The following is a 22986-nucleotide window of genomic DNA, read 5'->3' as shown; positions in this document are numbered from 1 at the left end:
CGCGTGCGGACGGACCATGGACTCCGAGCGTGAGCGGCCGGCCGCAGCCCTGAGGACCTGGCGCTCCCGGGCCCGGCCCTAGGCGCCCGGTCCCGCCGCCCGGGGCGCCCAGCTGGGAGGACGCGGAGCCCGCGCGGCGCGGAGGAGGCGGCGGCCGCCGAGCTAGAGGGGCGCCGCGGCGAACGGCGCGCGCGGCCCCCGGAGCCATGGGCAAGTGCAGCGGGCGCTGCACGCTGGTCGCCTTCTGCTGCCTGCAGCTGGTGAGCGCCGCGCGCCCGGGCGGCCGGGCCGGGTGGGGCGCGGCGGGGCGGGGTTCCGGGCCGTGCGGGTGGGGTGTGTGTCTCTGTGTGTGGGTCTGGGGCGAGCGCCCGGGTTGGGGGGTGGTCTGGAGCCACGAAGCGGACGGGCGGAGCCTGCTTGGGCTGGCCCGGCTGTCTCTTTGTGTGCGCTTCTTGCCCGGCGCTCCCCGGTCCCCGAGTGCGTCCTGTGCGCGAGTCCCCGGCCCGCTCCGCGCCTGGGGCTCGGCGCGTCTCGCCCGCACTGTACGAGCGGCCTTCTGTTGGGGAGATGCGCTGTGGGACTGTGGCTCGCCGGGGTTTTGGGGGTGTTTCCGAGGCTGGTGTGTGGATCCGTTGAGGTCACTGCCGTGTGTTTTCCTCTAGATCACTCGTTTGCGTGGGTCTCAGCCTCTGGTCTCCGCCCCAGTGTTTCTCACAAAGTCTCTGCTCCTGTGTGTGTCTCTCTCCTGGTTTCTCCTTGGTATGTCTCTAGATCTATGACCATTTCTGGTCCATGTTCATTTGTGTGTGTCGGGATCATAGACTCCGGGAACCGTTCACTCCTTTGTGCTCTTCCTGCCTCCCTCTATGCTCCTGACTGGGCAGGCCTGGGAATGGAGAGCCCCTCCCTGAAGAGGGTCACAAGGAGCTACCAGGTCCTGGGCCAGTCTGACCAACCAGGTGCGGGATCGCCCTCCCTGCTTTGGCTGAGGCCACAGGCTTTCTGTCAGTCACCATTGCCACCAGAGTGGGGGTGGGGGGGAGGCAGGCTCCTCTGCCTGGGCTGGCACTGATAGGGGTGGGATACTTGGGTGCCCTGGGGAGGATGGGAGCATCTGGGGACACTATTCCTAATCCCAGCCCAGGGAACTCAGGTTCTTGTCTCAGGGAGGCCAGTGGAGTGGATTTGGGGGCTGAAAGGGACCAGCTCTGCCCTTCAATTCAGACTCTGGCAGGTGAATTTGGGAAGGCGTTTAAGGAGAGGCCAGGATCTCCTGCCTACCCTAGAGCTGAGGCCCAACAACTGGGGGCTTTGGGGGCAGAGGTGCATGGGGACCTCCATGGATGGAACTCAGGTCTGAGTCTGAGTTGGGGGAACCTGAGCCTCACTGATGCCTGACTCCATGATCTGGGTCTCCACTTTAGCCTGCATCCATTGCCCTTCCTCCACCACAGGTGTGTACAGTAACGCAGAATGAAGCTTTGAGTGTGGCTATACAGACCTCCTCGTTCATCTTTTTTCTCTCCTCTTGTGGACCTCAGCCCCAAACTTGCATCCACAGACCTGCCCTCTTGGGCAGCGGTCGAAACAGCTGGGCCCTGAAGATTGTAGCCCTGCTTCCAGCTGTGGGCTGCAGGGCAAGTGACTTCCCCTGGCTGGGCCATCTTGGTTGGCCTCTCGGTGAATTCCTCATCCTTGAGTGTGGCAGAGGGGATTAATTAAGATCAGGTAGAATGGAAACTCCAGAAGGGCAGAGATTATCTTTCTTGTTCCCCCTAAATCCTCAGCAGCTGGAACAGTGCCTGGCACTCCATTAATATTTGTAAAATAAATGAGTGAATCAGTTATTTGGCAACTCCAGGCTCCCAGTTCCTCTTTATCTCCTTTGAGGAACATAAAATGCCAAGAAGTGCTGAAACTTTCCGAGGAATGTTTTTTTCTGTGTTAATTTTAAAATTTTAAACTAGGACTTTTTTTTTTTAATTAGAAAAGTAACACACACATATTATGAAATGATTAAATCAATAAATAACCAAACAGAGCAGAAGTTAAAGACGTTTCCTTCTATGCCCAGTCCCATACCCCAAAGGTAAGCACTATTAACAGTGTGGCCCACGGTCATTCTCTGTTGATGATAATAACAGTGGTTAGCTTTGGGGAGCACTTACTAGGTGCTAGGTACCCTGTAAGCGCTTTTCCATGTATTAACTCATTTAATCCTCCTAACAACCCTATGAAGTAGCTTGCCCAAAGTTCTACAGTTAGGGGCCAGGCTGTGAAGCCAGACAGCTGACCAGCATCCTCTGTTGCCTTCTTAACTGTAAAAGTAGTTTTGGCTCTGGCGAGTCAGGGGTCCCTGGGGAGGTGCTTCCTACTCTAGAGAGATGAAGGTGGCGAGGCAGTATCCCTGCCTCTCACTTACCTGCCTCCATAGCTCTCCCCAGCTCAGCTAAAGCCACCCTTCCACTTAGAGGGCTCACCAGCACAAGGGGCTCTGGAATTAGACAAGACCTGGGTGGGATTCTGATCCTTCTACGTCTTGGCTGGGTGCCTTTGGGCAGCTTGTGCGGGTTACATGACGTAATTTGGGGAGGTGCTCTGAGGAGGGACTGGAAAATTGGTCTCTTGGGTCTGTTGCTCTGTCTGGTCCGATTGCAGAGTGGGTCCCTTCAGCTGTCACTAACCCCCAGGAGCCTTTGCTGCCTGGCAGCTTTGGTAATATGCTCCCGGCTGCTGGAATTCACCAGCCTGACATCATCCCAGGGAGAAGGGAGCCTGTTTTCTCATCCAGTGGACAGGGGCAGAGAGGAAGAGACTGTTAAATGTTTCTCAGCTGAAAACTTTAGAAGAGGAACTATGTCATTTTTCTTTCTTGTGTGGGGCTTGATGATTACAAGAGAACAGCCCAGTTCTAAACACTGTTCTATAGTTGGGGTAGACTTGCTTTGGGTGAGGAAGTAGGATGTGAGGGTGCACTGGAGGGTGGGAGAAGCAGGTGGGGGCTGGACCGTTCAGGTGGACAAGTAAAGGGGACAAGGCTCTGGAGTTTGACAGGACAGACGTGGGTTTGAGTCCTGGCTCTGTCACTTCCTAGCTGTGTGATCTTAAGCAAGTTGCTTAGCCTCTCTGAGCCACAGTTTTGTCATCTGTTAAATAGAGATGATAGAAACAGTTCCCAAGTCTTAGGGTTGTTGTGAGGATTAAATGCATATAGCTTAATGCAGATGAGCTTAGCACTGTGCCAGGCACAGAGTGAGCATTCAATAAACTATAGTTTTTTATTGTTATTATCTTAATGATGTATACCCTGGTATGCTTCTCTGGAATTGTGACCCAGACATACCCAAATGCCCTCCTGCACTCTTCCTTTGTGGGAAGCAGCAGGTAGTTGGGCATGGAGCTAAGAGTCAGGAGGCCTGGATTCAAGCCTGCCTCTGCCACTGACATCCTGTGAACTTGGACAAGTCTTTTCCCTACTGCAAGCCTTGGTTTTTCCCCATCTGTAAAATGGGAAGAACCATTGGTCTGTGTCTCTAGGGTCCTGCCAGTTCTGCCCATCTGGGACCCTGGGAGGATGTCTGGACTGGCCTGGAGGTTTCCGTGTGTCTCAGTCTAGTTCCACTCTGTAGAGTGTCTTGGGTCCCTTGCTTTCTCCCTACTTGGTATATCATCTTAACATTACTAATGCTATTCACACCCTGATTTTTATGTTTCCCTTTTCCCTCCCCTGTCCAAACCCTGCTCTTCTTTCCTGGTCCACCTCCTTCCTGAAAGCTTACAGGCTGCTCTATTCTTCCAGTAAGAGGATGAACCAGGGAGATTTGCCCAAGGGAATCATCATCAATTTCTTCATCATCACCATGATCACTCCCATTTCTGGAGTTCTGTGCTAAGCAGTTTATCTGCATAACCTCATTTAACCCAGTGAGCTTACATATGTAAAGTGCTTGGCAAAGTTGCCTGGTACATGTTCAGCGATCGATAAACGTTAGCTATTTTACGGTTTTTATCCTTCTTTCTTTTATCCTACAAAATGGGATAGATGTTTTTATTAGCCCCTTTTTCTGATGAGGAAACTGAGGCTCAGAGAGGTCTCTAAGCTAGTCAGTGACAGCACCAAGATTCATGCGCTCTTTTGCTGGAGCAGAGAGCCACCCTTTCCGCCCTGTGTCACTCTGCTGCTCACGTTTAAGCAGCCCGTGACCTCAGACAGGTCTCTTCACTGCTTCAGGCCTCAGTCTCCTTATCTGAAAACGCAAATGATACTGTTTCAATAGGATCATGCACATGCCTGGCACCATGAGCCAATGAGTGGTCAGTAATATATCACTGCCATGATTGTTCTTGTCCCGGCTGTGTGTGACCTTGGACATATGCATTTGCTCCTCTGGGCCCCAGTGTTTTTCCCTGTCAAAGAAAAAGAGTCATCCTTACCTCTCAGAGTTAGTAAAAGGGCTTAGGCAGCTGCCATGCACGCAGTAGGTACTCAGAAAACACATCGGTTTCATTCTTTTTCCCTCTGGAAAGCTCTTTGCTTTCTGGAAGATGGTGGATGAGGGGGGAAATATGTTGCTTCCTGCCGAGCTGCGAGTAATGGTGTGAAACGTGGTCAACCTGATTGATGTCGTTATTAGCAGCAGCGGATGGTGAAGACGTGAAGACCGGAGGGAGCTAGGCTCTGCAGGGGCCTGCGCTCAGAAGCAGCTGCATCTGCAAGCTCACGGCTTCCTGGGGAGGGGCTGGCTCTGCTCTGGGTGCTTCAGGCCCTTGGGCCGGGCTTCAGAGTCAGAGCACGAAGTCATCCAGGCCACTGACCCTCTTTGTTCTTTATACCCCTTTGACAGGGTAGGGGCTGGGGTGATCAAGTCCCTTTTGCAGATGGACAGACTGAGGCCAAACTGCCCTCAAAACCCTTATGAGGTGGGCAAGGTGGAATGGAGCAGGGCCCCCCCACCCGGGGGGGAGGTGCGGTGGATGGCCCTGGTTCTGCGCCTTTGCAGGGGTGGTGGCTGGGGGATTTTGACATAAGTACCCCATAAATGGCAGCTGCTCTGACATCTGGCACAGAGGGGTGAAGGACCTCTGGGATCAGGCAGACATTGCTCCCTTGCTTTGTGACTTCCAGAAAGTCCCTTACCTTCTCTGAGCCTCTGCCTCTTTCCTGTAAAGTAGTCAGGACGACAGCTCCTACCCCATGGTAGTTTGGGAGGGTTCCCCGAGATGGTGCACAGACAACACTGGCCCAGGCAGTGCTCCCTGCGGCTGCCTGTTATTTGCCTTGCAGTTTGGATAAGTCACTTCAGCCCCCATCTCTGCCTGGATTAGAGATTTTAGTGACCAGACTCATACCCATAAACTCTTCAAGTCTTAGTTTCTTTATATGGAAAACGAATGGTTCTGTGGGAAACAATAACAACTTCCTTTTATTTGGTGTCTGTTATGAACCAGGCCCTGTGCTTAAGTGCTCTATATACCTTGTGCCTTGTCCCTATCTGGCTTATCCATGGCCACATAAATAGTAGGCACAGAATGAGCATTCACACATCAGGACTCCACAGCTTCTACCTCGCGTGCCCTATTGCTCCCCTGTAGGATTGTAGCGATGCTGGATGTGGAAACCGATGGAGAAATCTAAATCTTTCTTCATCCATAAAGGGTTGTTACTAGATGCCAGACCTTCTGAGCTGCTTATTCAAATGCTAACCCCATCCCCTGTCCCCATTTCTCCTCACCCCAAGACCCGTGTTGGGTTTAAGGGAACTGTGACGCAGGTGAAGAACAAGTTATGCAGGAAAGAAATTAACCTCTGTTGAAGAGTTATCAGCCCTCATAACAACTCTATGAGATAGGGATGGTCTTTATACCCATTTACTGATGGGCATACTGAGGTCAGAAGAATGAAGTGACTTGTTACCAAGGAAACAAAAGATACAGTCTAGGCTTCACATAAATGATCACAGGGAAAGGATTTGAGAACAATTGCAAAACCAAGACCAAGTGGAGATGGTCAGCTCTAATGGTTGAAGTCTCTTTTCTCATCTAGTTTCAGGGAGGAGTAGGTGATAGGAGAGCAAGATGAGACCAGAGATGTGTTTTTAAAAGCTAACTCCTGGCCACAGCAGATGGAGCTGGCTTTGGTCTGGGGAACCCCAGTCCCAATGCTCTTGGTCTCCCTGCTGGTCCTGGAGAGGGAGAGGGATGGTGATTCGGAGACTGAGGGAGAGCCTCAGGCAGCAAAGCAAGCCTCTCTGGGACATGTGCTCCTGCCAGCAAGTACCAGGGTTTTGGAAGAGCAGTTACTGTGGTTGCAGGTTTTAATGGGTTACTCTGGCCTCCTGGCCCCTGCCTTTCAGAGCAGCTGGTACATCCAGAGGCAGGGGAGTTCAACTGGGAAGAGCTTGAGCTGTGCAGTCAGGCTGGGGTTTGAGTTCCATCTCTGCCTCTTTATAGCTGAGTGACCTTGGGCAAGACACTTAACCTCTCTGAGCTTCCACCTGCATTTCTCTAAATCAGGATACTAGTAATTGTCCTCAGAGAATTGTCCTTCCCGGAGGTAAGATATGCTCAGTAGGAGCTCACAAAGGGTTCACACTCTTCAAGGCCCCGGAAGTGAGACAGCAGGTTCTATGAACATGAATATCGTGGGATGGGAAATGGACATGTCCTTTTTTTCAACCAGTTGAAGGCCCAAGTTGAAGCAGAGGTTCTGCTAAACCTTTGTGGCCTTGGCCTTACTGTCCCTCTGTCTTCTCTTCTGTAAAATGGGAATAATAATTGCACATCCTCATGGGACTATAGTAAGGGTGACCTGAGATAAGGCAGGGAGAGCTCTGGGCACAGAGTCCAGCGCTCATTCAGAGGAAATCAGAGAGGAAGCTTGGCTCTCTGTGTCCCCCTCTGTAAAGGGAGAAGGTTGGACTCACCATCTCAAAGGACTCCTCCAGCTCCGACTCATCAGTGAGTTCCATCCTTTCCCAGGTGGAGATCAGAGCTGCTGCCACATCAGCCCACCTTGCTGCAGGCAGCGATGACAGATAGGAGTATCAGGTTCTGGGGAGAGGAGGAGACTCCTGCCTCCAATGGTGTGCCTGAGGCTTGACACCTGGGTGTCAGGCTGTCAGGGATTCAGGTGACCTGTTCTTTCCTCTGTTTGAATGAGTGTCAGTACTATCCCCATCCCAAATGCCTCCATGGCATATTTGGTTGTAAGATCAAGTCTCAGACCCCAGAGGTTCAGAGCAGGAGGTTCTAACCCATCATTAACCCCTGACCCACTACAGGGGAACTTCATGACCCCTAGAAGGACAAAATATTGTTGGGTAAGAGAGTAAGCTTTGCCATCAACTAACCCTACCCTGAGTTGCATTCAGCAAATATTTATGAAGCACCTACAAAGTGCTGGGCATGATTCTTGGTGCTGAGTCACTTTAGGGTACAAAATATACCCTGAGCTGCAAGTCAGAATCCCAGGGTTCTGGTACTCACTTCCTGTGCAACTTTGAGCTGACCCTGCCCCTCTCTGGGTCTCATTTTCTCCAGTCTGTGAAACCAGGGGATGGAGGAGAGAGTGTTGAACTCCATCAGTGGTCTTCAGACTATCTACAGAGGCTCTGTAGTGGTGGACTGACAATCAGGTGGTGAGTTCCCTGTCTCTGGCAGTGATTAAGAATTTATATGTAGGTTGGATGACTTGGATGTGTAATGGATCTAGTGATGATCCAAGTCCCTTGGAACCACCAGAGGCTGATTCTGGGTCCTGAGAGGACAGTGGCAATAGTACAAAATGGTATATATTATGAATAATGAAAATTGTGAGCATTTTTGTGCTTTTACCATGTCCCTTTGCCTTAAGCATGTTCCCCCCTACCCCAAATCACAGAGCGTGGCAGAGTTGCTGGCACAGGAAGTGGGGGAAATGGGAGTCTGTAGGTGCTTTACTTCCGTGCCCACTCTGGCTACCCCTTGCCCTAGAAGGAGAGGCAGCCCTGGGATTATTAGGGTAGGGGTGGCTCCTATGCCTCTTTCTTTTGAGGTTGGGGGGTAGGTTCTGCAGCCCCAGCCTGAACCAGAGATGTGGGTTTTCAATTACAGAATTAAATGCACAATTAGGCATAATTACCAGTGCTCAGAGCCTGAGACTGCTCATAATAGGCGTGTAATCTACTGCAGCCTCTGTTTATACTACTCAGAGCTCTCCCTAATGATGCTAGGATGCCTTCACACTGCACTGTTGCCATGGAGATGAGCCTGCCACTACCATGCAGGACTGACAAACGGTGTTCTGGTCCTGGACCCCTGGCTTGTTTCTGAGGCCTCTGCAGCCAGTCCTGGAGTGGAGGGGCCGGCCAGGTGGGCCAGGAAGGCAGGTCAGCCCTCCCTGCCCTCTGACATACCCCACTGGTTTGAGCCAGCCTCAGAGGCACCGGGGAGGACAGGAAGGGGGGGGTTCAGTCCCCCAGAGTCCTCCAGGCTGGAGCAGGATGGCCCAGGTACTGTGAAAGGTCTGTGGTTACCCATTCAAGCTGTGGTCTGGACAAGGGGCCCTGCAAACAGCCAGCTCCCACATAGGACTGGCTGTGCTATGAACTGGATCTGTGACTTTGGACAAGTCCTTGCCCGCTCAGGGGCTCGGTTTCCCCATATGTGAAACGTCCAATAAAGAAGATTTACTGAGCATTTCAAAGCACTGCCAACTGTCGCAACCGCTCTACCTGTGGTAGCTGATTCACCCTCACTGCACCCTTTTGTGGTAGACAGTTATGATCCCTGTTTTGCAGAAGCAGAATCTGAGGCTGCAGGTGGTTACGTCAGGCAGTAGAGGAGCTGGGATACCAACACAGGCAGCTGGACTCCAGGCCCTACTCTTTTTTTTTTTTTTTTTTTGGTGGTACGCGGGCCTCTCACTGTTGTGGCCTCTCCTGTTGCGGAGCACAGGCTCCGGACGCGCAGGCTCAGTGGCCGTGGCTCTCGGGCCCAGCCGCTCCGTGGCATGTGGGATCTTCCTGGACAGGGGCACGAACCCGTGTCCCCTGCATCGGCAGGTGGACTCTCAACCACTGAGCCCCCAGGGAAGCCCCCAGGCCCTACTCTTAACCTCTAGCATATGGCCTCACATGTGTCATCCCTTATCACCCTCCCAGCAGCCCCAGGGCTGGACCCCTGTTATCCCCATTTCCTAGATGAGGGCTCTGAGGCTCAGAGAGCTACAGCTGATTGCCCAGTGTCACACAGCAAGGCAGTGACACAACAGGTTCTGGCTGATGCCAAAAGCCAGGGTTGCTAGCTTTGGCTTCTTAGTGGAAATCATAAAGAGTGAAGAGATTTACTTCCTCAAGCACATACCAAGGACCCCCTTGATCCCCACCTGGACCGGCCCCAGCCACGAGGCAGGGAGGCCTGGGGTCCGCCCAGACCCAACGCTTCGATTTGATCTTGGAGGGAGTCTTGGTCTAGTTCTTCTCTCATCTGTCTACCCCCACCTTGGTCACTGGAAACAGAGTGTATTTTTATGCTCTTTTTTTCTTTTCCACATTTCTCTGTCATTCAGCATATTATGGATACCTACTGTGTGCCAGTTCCTGGGGACCAGATGGATCAGACACAGTGGGGAAACAAGACTGGAACACAGAAGTTTCGGGGTCAGATGGGCTTGGGTTAAAATCCTGCCACTCAATGCATGATCTGGGGCAAGTTGCTTGACCATTCTGTGCCTTAGTTTCTTCATCTGTTATGAGGCACCAATCTATACCTTGCAGGGTGTTGACAGTATAAGCAATAACAACTACCACTTACTAGATGCTTACTGTATGCCAGGCACTCGACTGAGGCCACTGTATGCCCTGGGTGAACCTTCATAACACAGAGTCTCTCATTCCCGTTTAACAGACAAAGCAACTGAAATTCAAGAAGTTCAAGTGCTTTGCCCAGGGCCCCCACAGCCCCGAGTCCAGAGCCCCTACTCATCTTTACTAAGTGTCCCACCAGGATGGAGATGTGTGTGTTCCTCCTGCCACTTCCCTGAAGCCCCCGGCTGCTTGGCCAGTTCTTCTTAGGGAATGAGGCATCCAGGTGAAAGGGCAATCTGAGGGCGACAGTGCCCAACTGGCACTGCCCAGGGTTCTGTCTAACTGGATGATACCCCATTGAAATCCTAAAGGCTGGGTTTTCTGAGAGGAGGGTATCAGACATCACTTCACCTCCATACTCTACAGCTGGGAAAACTAGGATTTTCCCAAGACCACAGTGCAAGTCAGTGGCAGAGTTGAGACTGGGCCCCAAAGCCAGTTTAGGACACTTCTTGTTACCTTCCTTTTACCCCCCACCAGTCCTTTGGAGAGAGGCGTCTGGGGGGCTGTGGTGTGTATATTTGTGTGTTTGTATGTATGTATGCATGCAAAATTGCACACAGCTGCATGCCCAAGCATTTGTGGGGCAGACATTGGCACGTGGAGATTTGTGGATCAATAAACATCCCCTCCCGCTTCCTCCCTCTTCATTTATTCATGAACTCTGAACTCCTTGGCTCCAGAGAAACTGCCTGGAAGCAAGCAATTAAAGCATAATTAGAACCATTCCTATTATCAACTCTCAGCGGGAGAGGAAGGGGGGCTGCTAGGGTGTAGGGGTGGCCCTAGGAGTTCCCATCGCCCCAACTCCTGCAGCTGCCCATTCAGCTCCTGTCACCCCGCAGGGCTCAGCCTCCCTGGAGTCCCAGGCACTAGTCCATCTTCAGCAGAGAATAAGGACTTCATCCCTGGAGACATCCAAGCACTTGATAAAGCCAGGGAGGAGAGCTTTCTGCCTTGCATACTAAGTTAGAGTAGGTGATTTCCAGGTCCTTTCCACACTGAGCTGCTTGGGTACTCCCTGCCAGGGTGGGGGGCCAGGCACTGCAGGATAACTAAGAAGCACAACATGGCTCCTGCTTTCTAGAAAACATCCCTGTATCAGATTGCATTGAGTGAAGACTACAATGACAATAGGAAATGTAAATTACCTGGAGGAAGCAATTTACCAGGCCGGGCTCCATTCATTGTCCATGATTAATAGTGATCATAAGGGTACCAACAGTGGATGTTTATGGATTGTTTCTAACCCCAGAGCCACTGCTCTTCCTCACCAGGTGTCCCACCAGCAGAGAGAGGTCACCCGGGAACAGGCATTCCTCCCCCTCTCTGAGGAACAGAAGGTAAGATGCAGTGAGGTGCCAGGTACTATGTTATTCACTTCAGATGCACCTTCTTACTTAATCTTGCAGAGACCCTAGGGGGTAGATATTAATATTATCTCCAATATACAGGTGAGGAAACTGAGGCTCGGGAAGTACCAAAGCCTGCCCAAGATAACACAGGGTTGGTGCAGACTCAAACCCAGGCCTTTCGGACTCTAGAACCCTCCCTTCTCATGCTTTGTACTTGACTAGGCTTGAGGGTGCAGTTTGCTCTCTCTTGAACTTCAAGTTGGACCTTGTAAAGCTATTTGATGCCCCCGCTGTGTCCGTGTCCTGGTCGAAGGTAACGTGTTGAATCCTCTTGTTCGTCTTTTTCTCACTATGTGCCAGCTGAAGAGAGAGTGGGAGAGCCCTGCTACTGATCTGGGTCACGGCCCCTAGAACCAGCCTTGGCAAAGGAAAGTGAAGGCCTAGCAGATGAGGGTGTGGGGCCTCTTGAGAGAGGGTCACCATGGATAAAGGAGCCCAGGCTGTAACCAAGGAGACAGCCCCACAGCCCTTAGGCTGTGACAGGAGGGTGTGGCTTCATGATGGGGAGGGGAGGAAGTTGCCATCTGGGGCCCAAATGGACAGAGAAGGGGATGGTGGGCTAGATTCAGTCAGAAGAGGAGCATAGGGCTGTGATGCTCCCACCTGGGGATGGGGGTGGATACCTGGGACCACAGGCTCCCTTCTTCCCTTACCCTGTCCCACCTGAGGGGAGGTAGCCGTGATAACAATCTCCCTTTCGTTGACCCTCTGTAGGGTGCTGCCCCCTTTCTCCGAGTGACAGGTGGTCACCCTGGTAATGGGCCCTGTGCCCACCAGGGGTCTCTGACTTCCCAGGGGCCCCCTCCCTCACAGGTGAAGATAGATTATTCTGCCACACACAGCTGTCCCGCTGGAGGTGAGGGCTCATGTGAGGCCAACTTTCAGAAGTGGGCAGCTTTATAACATGGCTCCTTGTTGCCTTCAGGAGGAAGTCCAGTGGTTCTCAAACTTTAGCGTGCATCACAAACACCTTGAGAGCTTGTTCAGATACAGATTTCTGCATCCTGCCCCGAGTTTCCGATTTAGTAGGTCTGAGGTGGGGCCTGAGAATTTGCATTTCTGACAAGTTCCAAGGTGCTGCTAATGCTGCTATTCACACATTGAGAATTACTGGGCTAGCTACTGGGACACTCGGTGGCCCTGGCGGCCCCGCCAACCCTGACGCTCGCCACTTCCATGTCCTTGAGCTCTGGCCACGTTGAGGTAAGCACACCAGCTGTACCTCACACCTCTGTGCCTTTGCACCTGCTGTTCCTGTCTCTGGAAGTCCCCTCCGCTCTTAATCTCCTTAAGGCCAGCTCACCCATCCCTTCCTCTTTGGAGCATCACTGTACTCCTGCACCTGTCTTCCTCTGGCCTCTGGGAACACCTTGCCCCTACTGCCTGCATTACGACAGGCATCCCTCTGTGTCACCTGTTCTCATTCCCACATCAGATCGCTCTCTCTAGACTGCGAGCTCCGTGTGGCCTGGAGAGGTGCCTGAGCCATCTGGTCCTCAGAGCCTGGTGGTGAGTCTGGCCCTCAGAAGGCCCTCAGTGATGGCGATGCTTGGGTGAACCCCATAAGCAGGTGGAAAGGCTGGGTGAATAATCACAGAGCTTCTGCTTACTCTGTGTCTGGCCCTGTGCTAGGTGCCGGGGATTCTGTGGTGTGGGAGGCACCCTGCCCGTGTGGGCTCAGATGCTGTCAGTGTTCATGTTGTGGTGTGGCCAGGGACATACGGAAAAGCAGACGGTAAAGGAGTCCAGTGTTAAGGGAAGGGTTTCTTAGAGACAGTCTTCAGTGGAGTTGAACAGTCTGAAAGCAAGGCAGGAACATTTTCATGGACTTACTGCATTTACTCCTGACTACGGCCCCACCAGGCAGGAACTGTCGTCCCTGTTTTACAGATGAGCAAATGGGACCCAGGAGGGGCATTCACCGGCCACAGGTCACAGCACGCACGTGGCGGAACTGGTGTCTGCCTGGATTTCCCGATGCTCAATCCTAAGCTCTCTCTCTCCCCCTGGGCTGCCCAGAGTCCAGGCACCTGTGTGGTCCGAGACTCTTTCTTCGGAACGTGTCTCCAAGTGAAGGTTTACCAGTTTGCTCACGACAGACCCCAGGGTCCCCTGTTAGGTCAGCCCCAAGCCCACTTTCAGGACCTGCCAGGGCATCTCCAGAGGGAGCCTGTGCAGCTGGTGTGTGCGCCCCCCGAGCCCCCAGGACAGACAAAGGGTGTCCCAGGGTGTCCAGACCTGTGTATGAGGCCCCTGCACAGAAGGAACCCAGAAGGCACTGCTGTCTTCTGGCACGGAACTCTGGGGAGTCTGAGAAATTTCAGCGCACAGGCTGGCCTTCCAGACCATTATGTCTGGGTGGGAAGATATAACATATTTTATTTAAGAGTTTGTCAGCTTGGTTTGTAACTTAAATATTTGGACACATGGTGCGCTGTTGGTACTCTTGCCTCAGTCCTGAAGGCCCCTAAATGTTAGCGAAGGGTCTGGACTTGGGGGTGGGTGCCATAAGAGGCTCCCAGGTGCCTCACCTGCCTCCGGCGATGCCAGCTGCTCCAGCCTGGCACTGTCTGTCTGCTGGTCAGCAGCCCCATGAGCCATCTGAGTGGGCTGCTGTCCCCAAGCTGCCACTAGCTGTCATTCTCATGATAGGCTGCCAGGGACACAGGGATCCTCCACTGAAGTGAGAGGCTGTCTGGGACCCCGTCTGGGAATCACACCATGCTTGTCAGCTGTGACAGGCTGGGCTGGTGGGCCCCCAGGCCTGATGGGGCAGGATGGAGGGTGTGGGGATGTGGTTTATCAAGGCCTGTGACCAAATCCTTGACATACGCGATCGGCTCTCCCCCTCGCAGCTGCGTGAGGCAACAGTGAGATGTCCTGCTTCCTGGGAGTGTGCACGCGGGCGAGGTGCTCAGCCTCCCTGAGCCGAGTTTCTTCATCTGTAAAGTGGAGATCACTGGACCTGCCTCTTAGGACTGTCCAGCAAATTCAGTGAGAGAATCCATGAAAGGCACTCGGCACAGCACCTGGCACTTAGTCAACACTTAGGAAGTGGGAGCTGCTGTAATTACAGCCAATGGGAATGGCAGTGAGGCTCTGGGAGGTGGTGCGTCTGTAAGGCACACAGTTATGACTGTTTGCTGAGTGGGAAGCTCCTGGCAGAGAATCCTGGAATGCAGGAGCCTGAAGGTCCCCAGAGACATCGTGCCAACCCTTTGTATGGATGGGTCCACAGGGGCCCAGGGAGGCGGTAGGGCCCGAGGGGTTTAATCCCTGTCTCCTTCCCTTGCCGCCCCAAAGAAAGTCAGGGAGCCTGGCATCGGGGCCCTTTGTGGACTGTTCCAGGAAGCAAGCTGACGCCATTTCTGGGAAGGATGTCTGGTGTGATTCCAGACAAAGAAACCCTGAACAAAAATAAGCTTTCCAGGTGGGTGGAAGGGGGCTGCTCTTTGCTCAGTTCTGGGCAGCCATGGGCCAGCGGCTGCAGCTAGAGCCATTCCTGTGGTCTCAGTGTTTCTGGGCAGGAGTTGGTGGGGAGCAGGGGCAAGGTGCCACGAAGTCAAAATGCCACAGACATTCCCAGGAGACGGAGCTCAAACCCCACTCCGACACCTGGTGACCTCAAGAAAGGGCCTCACTCTCCCGCTGTGGACAATGGGGACGGCACTCCCCTAGCAGGATACAAAGTGTGTTACTCATAGACTCTAGGGCCAGAGGACCTGGATCAAAGCTTTACCAGCCGTGTGACCTTGGGCAAGATACTTTTCTTCTTCATGGTTCAGTTTTCCCATGTGCAGAGGGTCTGTACCTGGCATGTTTCTGTGGGGATTAAATGAATCGAAGCATGGTGAGCATCCGAGATGCTTGACATATCATAAGCGTTAGTTGTTAGTCTCTCTTAGTGTCATTCTGGGGGTAAAGTGAAATGCCACCTGTAAAGGGCGATGCTCAGCATATGCACATAGTAGGCACTTGAGAACTATGCGTTTGCTTTCCTTCCTCCTGTAAACCAGGCCTGAAGATCAGGCAGGGCCTGGTCCTCGGGAGGGGCCCTCCCTCCACTCTTGCAGCCACACAGACAGCGCATCTCTTCTGCAACAGGCCCACCAGCAGCCTTCTGGCCTGGGGCCAGGAGATGATTGCAGGAGGCTGCTCCACTCTCACTCCTCAGCTCCTTTGCCCTCCCTTTTCATCTTCCCAGCCAGCCCCTGGGATGGGGGATGGGGAGGTGAGGATGAGATGGTCTCCTCGGGGCTGCAGGTATCTGGTTAAGAGCCAGGCTCTGGCTCCAGAACCACCTGGTTTGCCACGGCTCTGCCGCCTCTCCAGCTCAGATCTCAGGCTGCACTCCCCTCCATGGAGCAGGGGTGATAACCCCTCCCTCACTCAAATGAGAGGGCGCGTGCAGAGCACTTGCCACAAAGCCTGGTGCACAGTAAGTGCACCCAAAATATTAGCCATCGATATTAATGCTCGTGTCAAAGTTCCGAGCCAGGCATTTTGAAGGGAAACGCTTCAGCCCTGTCCCCTGGCGGGGGGGTGGAGGGGTACCCGCTCCCATGCAGGCCCTCTCCTGCCATCCCTCCTTACCGTCCTGGCTCTCACAGGCCCCACATAACCCTCTCCCCTGGCCAGAACAGAATACTGGGGTTGGGGTCCCCTGGAACTCGTAGATCACCAAGAAAGGAAGAGGGTGACAGGAGAGTGGGGGAGGTGACACTCACTCCACTCACTTATTCCTTCATGCCACAGATGAATCAGAGCAGGAGACCTGCACAGATAAACAGACCTTTACCATATGGGGGAGTAAAGGCAGCAGAGAGGGAAGGATGCTGGAAGCACCCTTCACCTCTCTGAGCCTCAGTGTCTGCATCTGTCCAGTGGGGCTAACGATTCCACATTACAGGGTGGTGGCATAAATCACACCCTGACCTGGGAAGGGCTGCTCAGATGTTGGCAGCTGCTGTGATTCTCCATTGGAAGGAGAAGCTGGGACCTGAGCAAGGCCTGGATGGTGATGGGAGGGGATCCTGACGCCCCTGGGAGGGGCTTCTGTCGCCTACCACTGCTGCTAGGCAGACTTCCCACCTGGCCTTTCATCAGGATGGAAAGTGAGAAGTGGTTGCTGTTGCCATAGCAGTGAGGCTGGTTTTCATCAGTATTTCCTCCCTGGGAGCATCAGTACAGGAGGTGCCACTAAATAAGTCAGGGAATTGGATTTTTTCCTCCTTCCATCAGGTCACATGAAGAGTGACTCAGTTGGGAGAAATGACCTCCCAACTCATTCCAGATGTTGACAGGGAGCACTTGACCCCTGCAGTAGGTGCATATTCCTCCCTCCCGCCCCCGCCCCATGAATCTTGACCCAAAGAGTACTCAGAGGGCTTGGGGCCCCTCCCCAGCCACAGTGGGCCTCCCAGCCCTTCTCTCTCTCTTCCCTCTCATTCCCCCTACTCTAGACACAGGGGTCTCTTCTGGACCCTTCTACTTGCCGAGCTCCCTCCCATACAGGATCCTTGCACTTCCCTCCCTTCCTCTCGTTGCTAATCCCTCTTCCTTCAGATCACTTCCTCCCGGAAGTCTTCCTCAACTACTTCCATCATAGCTGTCATTCTTTTTCTTTTTTTAATTTATTCATATTTGGCCGCGTTGGGTCTTTGTTGCTGCTCACGGGCTTTCTCTAGTTGCGGTGAGCAGGGGCTACTCTTCAGTGCGGTGCGCCGGCTTCTCACTGCGGTGGCTTCTCTTGTTGCGGAGCCCGGGCTCTAGGCGCGCGGTCTTCGGTAGTTGCGGCACGTGGGCTCTAGAGCGCAGGTTCAGTAGTTGTGGCGCACGGGCTTAGTTGCTTGCGGCATGTGGGATCTTCCCGGGCCAGGGCTCGAACCCGTGTCCCCTGCATTGGCAGGCGGAGTCTTCTGCCTTTTTTTTTTTTTTTTTTTTGCGGTACGCGGGCCTCTCACTGTTGTAGCCTCTCCCGTTGCGGAACACAGGCTCCGGACATGCAGGCTCAGTGGCCATGGCTCACGGGCCCAGCTGCTCCGCGGCATGTGGGATCTTCCCGGACCGGGGCACGAATCCGTGTCCCCTGCATCGTCAGGCAGACTCTCAACCACTGCGCCACCAGGGAAGCCCTAGCTGTCATTCTTGAGAGCACTTAGCACAATAGTAATTTCCGTGTCTCTGTGCACACGTGTGTGTGTGGTGTGGGGAGGTGGGAGGGGTTCCCTCTCCCACTACCCGCCACTGAATGGAACCTCCATAAGGACAAGGAGGGCAAAAATGTCTGGAGTTTTTTTTTTCCTCCTTTTTTTATTGAGATAAAACTCACATACCATAAAATTCACCATTTAAACAATTCAGTGGTTTTTAATATGTTCACAGAGTTCTGCAGCCATGGCCACTATCTAACTCCAGAACATTTTTCATTGCCCCAAAAAAGCAACCTCAAACTCATTCTCCCCTCCCTCTGGCCCCTGGCTACCTACCGCTAATCTAGTTTCTGTCTCTCTGGATTTGCCTATTCTGGATATTTGGTATAATAGGATCATACAGTACGTGGTCCTTTGTGACTGTCTTCTTTCACGTAATGTTTTTAAGGTTCGTGCATGTTGTGGCATGGGTCAGTACTTCATTCCTTTCTGTGGCTTAATAATATTCCATTGAATGGACGTATCACATTTTGTTTATCCATTAATCAGTTGATGAATATTTGGGTTGTTTCTACTTTTTGGCTGCTATGAATAATGCTCCTGTGAAGATTCCTATACAAGTTTTGTGTGAACTTTGTTTTAATTTTCAGGTATATGCCTTGGCATGGAATTGCTGGGCTATGTGATAACTATATAATTTTTTGAGGAGCTGTCAAACTGTTTTCCCTAGTGGCTGCACCATTTTACATTCCCACTAGCAATGCATGAGGGTTCCAGTTTCTCTACATCCTCACCACACCAACACTTATTATTATCTGTATTTTTTATTATAGCTATCCCTGTGGGTGTAAAGTAGCATCTCATTGTGGTTTTGATTTGCATTTCATTAATGACTAACGATGTTGAGCATCTTTTCATGTGCTTATTGGCCAGTTGTGTATCTTCTTTGGGAAAATTTCTGTTCAAATCCTTTGCCCATTTTTTTTTTTTTTGCGGTACACGGGCCTCTCACTGTTGTGGCCTCTCCCGCTGCGGAGCACAGGCTCCGGACGCACAGGCTCAGCAGCCATGGCTCACAGGCCCAGCCGCTCCACGACATGTGGGATCTTCCCGGACCGGGGCATGAACCCGTGTCCCCTGCATCGGCAGGCGGACTCTCAACCACTGTGCCACCAGGAAAGCCCCTCCTTTGCCCATTTTTTATTGGGTTATTTATCGTTTTATTGTTGATTGGTAAGAGTTCTCTGTATATTCTGGATTCTAGACGCTTATCACATCTATGATTTACCAATATTTTCTCTTATTCTGTGGGTTGACTTTTCACTTTTTTGATAATGTGCTTTGATGTTCAAAAGTTTTTTATTTTGATGATGTGCAATTTATCTAGTTTTCCTATGGCTGCTTGTGCTTTTGGTGTCATATCTAAGAACTGTTGCCTATTCTAACGTCACTCAGATTGATACCTGTGGTTTCTTCTAAGAGTTTTATAGTTTTAGCTCCTACATTTAGGTCTGTGATTCATTTTGAGTTAGTTTTTATATATGGTGTGAGGTAGGAGTCCAACTTCATTCTTTTGCATATGGATATCTATTTGTCCCAGCACCGTTTGTTGAAAACACTATGCTTTCTCCATTCAATAGTCTTGGCACCCTTGTTGGAAATCAGTTTATCGTAAATATATGGGTTTATTTTCAGACTCGCGATTCTATTCCATTGGTCTATATGTCTAACCTTATCTCACTACCACGCTGTCTTGATTACTGTAGTGTGTTGGTAAGTTTTGAAATCAACAAGTGTAAGTCCTTCAACTTTGTTCTTTTTCAAGATTATTTTGGCTATTCTGGGTCCCTTGCATTTCCATATGAATATTAGGACCAGCTTATCCATTTCTGCAAAAATAGTACGTGGAATTTTGATAGAGATTGCATCGAATCTGTAGATCAAGTTGGAAGTATTGCAGTCTTAACAACATTAAGTCTTCCAGTCTATGAACACTGGATGTCTTCTCATTTATTTAGCTCTTTAATTTCTTTCAGTAATATTTTGTAGTTTTCAGTGTATGAGTCTTGCACCTCCTTGGTTAAATTTACTTCATTCTTTTCAATACTATTGTGAATGGAATTTTCTTAATTTAAGTTTGGGTTGTTCATTGCTAGTGTATAGAAAAGCAACTGAGGGACTTCCCTGGCAGCCTAGTGGTTAAGACTCTGTGCTTCCACTGCAGGGGGCGTGGGTTCTATCCCTGATTGGGGAACTAAGCTCCCACATGCCGCGTGGCACGGCCAAAAATAAATAAATAAATAATTGAATTAAAATTTTTAAATTTTTAAGAAAGAAAGACAACTGATTTTTGTATGTTGATCTTGGATCTTGCAATTTTGCTGATCTGATTTAGTAGCTCTAAGTTTTTTGTGGATTCTTTAGGGCTTTCTGTATACAACATCATGTCATCTGCCTCACAGATATAGAGAACAAACTAGTGGTTACAGTAGGGAGAGGGAAGGGGGAGGGGCAATATAGGGATGGGAAAAAAAGGGTTATTATATGAAATTAGTTGTGTGAAACTTTTTTAAAAATTGGAGTATAATTGATTTACAGTGTTGTGTTAGTTTCTGGTGTACAGCAAAGTGATTCAGTTATACATATATTTACATATTCTTCTTCATATTCTTTTCCATTATGGTAAAACTTTTGAAAATTGTAAAGCACTATAGAATTTAAAGAATCTTTCATTCAATTAAAAAAAAAAAAGATCATGCCATCTGGAAATAGAGATAGTTTTACTTCTTTCTTTGCAATCCAGATGCCTTTGCTTTCTTTTTCTTGCCTAATTGTCCTGGCTAGAACCTCCAATACAATGTTGAATAGAAGTGAGGAGAGTCGACATCCTTGTCTTGTCCCTGATCTTTGGGGAAACACGTTCAGTGTCTCACCATTAAGTATGATATTAGCTGTGGGGCTTTTCATAGATGCCTTTTACCAGGCTGAGGGAGTTCCCTTCTGCTCCCATTTAGTTGAGTGTTTGGTTGAGTCAGCGGCCGTGTCTATTTTTGCTTTTGTTCACCACTGTATCTCCAGTGTCTAGTATTGGGACTGACAATAAGTAAAGATGTAATGGTTGAGCAAATGAAATGAAAGGAGAATGAAAAGGTCTCATAATGGCCTAAAGAGCCCAATCTTCTCAAACCCTTCCTACAATGACTCAGCTTCCATGTCCCTGACCTCAGGTTTGGACCCTTTCTCTTCACTAATTCCCCTCAGCCTTACCCTGGCCTGACCCACAGACGTGGGCTCTGGGATCAGTTATCCCCATTTCAGATGAGGAGACAGCTTCAGCCATGCTGAATGGCTTACCAGCTGTGTGGCCTGTGGGTAAGTGTGGAGGCAGGATTTGCACCTGGTCTGGCTGGCTTCTTAGATTGCAGTTCCTGTACCTGCCTGGTTGGGGGCAGGAGGAGGCTGAGCCACAGGATAAAGATCTGCATCTTTGCAGAGCATCCATTCTATCCTGATCTGGCGGGAAATGATCGAAGGAGAAGGCTCTATGTCAGAGCAGAATATTAGGTGCATATTCTTTTAAGATAAAGCAGACTTCCAGGAGATTACTTTCTTGCACCAGACTCCTTGGAGGTCCATTCTGCTGTTGGGGATGCTCAGGTGGGAAGGAGGAGCCTGGGCTTTACTGCACTGCTTCTCTTGACCCAGTTGGAACAGAAAGTGCGAGCCCTGGAGGTCTCCCCAGCAAGGGGGGGAGCTTGATGGTTCCCAGGTGTCAGTTATCCCGTTGAATCCACCCCTCAGCCTGGGAGGCAAGAAGGATAGGGGTTACAAGTCCCATTTTACAGATGAGAAAACTGAGGCCCTGAAAGGTCAAATGATTTGCCCAAGGTCTCAGCATCATCATTTTCTGACTCAGACAGGATGTCATAGACTCACACCAGAGTCCAGGAAGGAAAAGGCAGAGTCGGGAGGAGACACGGAAATTCGGGAGGTTTTTGGACAGAGGCCTCTTGTCTGGTGTTTGTCGGAGCGCCTCTGTTCCAGGCAAGGGCTGACCGCTCTCAAAGGCTGGCTCAGCTAGGCTGGCTCAGAGGGAGTGCCAGGTCAGCTTCAAGGGAGCTTTCTGAGGGAGCCCTGGGGCCCAGAGAACAGCACACTTAACACTGGAGGTTTGCAGGGGTGCTGTGAAGGCAGGCAGGCCGCCCTGCTTGAGGTGATAGCAGAATGGCTGCAGGAAGGCCTTGCTCTGCTTTGTCTTATTAGCAAGGAAGAAAGGCCTCCAGAAGGAATGAAAGAAACCTTCACTGAAGGAATGAGAAAACTTCAGAACACCACCTACAAAAGTGGGGATGGGGGTGGGCGGAAGGATTGGACGCAGAGGGACCAAAGAATGGCATCTGTTGGGGGCGCCTTCTGTGCCAGGTACCCTGCTTTACGTCCTTTAATGTCAACTCCGAAAGGTAGATTTAATTCTTTTCCTGTTTATAGACGAGGAAACCGAGGCTTAGGACGTTTAGACTTGCTGGACTTCACACTGCTCGCAAATGATGGGCTTTTTGTTTTTTTATAAATTTATTTACTTATTTTTGGCTGCATTGAGTCTTCATTGCTACATGCGGGCTTTCTCTAGTTGTGGCGAGCAGGAGCTACTCTTGGTTGTGGTGCACGGGCTCTAGGCGCGGGCTCAGAAGTTGTGGCACACGGGCTTAGTTGCTCCGCGGCATGTGAGATCTTCGCGGACCAGGGCTCGAACCCGTGTCCCCTGCATTGGCAGGTGGATTCTTAACCACTGCCTCACCAGGGAGGTCCCCAAATGATGGGCTTGAACAGAACACATCTCAGCATTCTCCGTGGCTGTCACAGATCCTTTGAGAGGGCACCGGTTTCAGCAGTGGCGGCGGGGTGGAGGTGGTCAGGCCACGGTGGCAGCGATGCTGTGCATGGACCAGAGGAGCTAATAGGGAAACGTGGGGCGGTGTGCAGGCTCTGGAGCCCACAGCTGTGTGTCTGAATCCTGCTCTGTGACCTGGGGTCTGTGACTTTACACCCTGCTCCACAGTTTCCACATGTGTAAAATGACACTTCTCAAGAGTGAAAGGAGTCAGTGAAATGGACATGAAGCCACGTGTACAGGGCAGGTGCCCAGAGTGGAGGCCTGGCTCTCTTCTCTGGGCTCTCACTACGCAGACACTTGGAGTTGGTCGTCTGTGCAGCCAGTGCAGGCCTGGCGCAGTCAGTGTCCACGAACGCTCGGTGGGTGAGTGAGAAGAACAAGGGTGGAGCGTGGGGCCAGGCTGGGCCAGGCAACGGCTGGACTGGATGGAGAGAGGTGGGGGTTTGGGCGGGGGGAGAGTAATACCTGGCCCCAAAGGGGCCTGCATACCAGGACGACTGTGGTCTCGTCTCCTTCAGAACAGGAGTCCTCTGAACCTGTGAGGGACTCAGGCCCGGAGTCTACACGATGGGTAACAATCATCGCAGTTAACCTGGCTTTACCTATAGCCCTCGGCCAGGAAATGTTCTGAATGCTTTACACATCTTCCATCAGTTAGGCCTCAGGACACCCCCATGAGG

The 22986-nt window shown here is 51.4% G+C and overlaps 1 protein-coding gene across 1 annotated transcript in view; it reads left to right on the top strand.

The window, feature by feature from the left end:
- Nucleotides 1-206: 206 nt before the first annotated feature.
- Nucleotides 207-22986, top strand: part of NKAIN1 (sodium/potassium transporting ATPase interacting 1) — a gene marked incomplete at both ends in the record, with an annotated part of 42141 nt that continues 19361 nt past the window's right edge. Inside the window, 3 exon segments of the mRNA XM_079720379.1 lie at nucleotides 207-260; nucleotides 663-706; nucleotides 708-759. Coding sequence (XP_079576505.1) covers nucleotides 207-260; nucleotides 663-706; nucleotides 708-759 — 150 coding nt within the window.

Source organism: Hyperoodon ampullatus (genome assembly GCF_949752795.1).
Source record: "Hyperoodon ampullatus genome assembly, chromosome: 2".
Lineage (NCBI taxonomy): Eukaryota > Metazoa > Chordata > Mammalia > Artiodactyla > Ziphiidae > Hyperoodon > Hyperoodon ampullatus.
The sequence above is the reverse complement of the archived record's forward strand: the minus strand, read 5'-3'. Positions and strand labels throughout refer to the sequence as shown.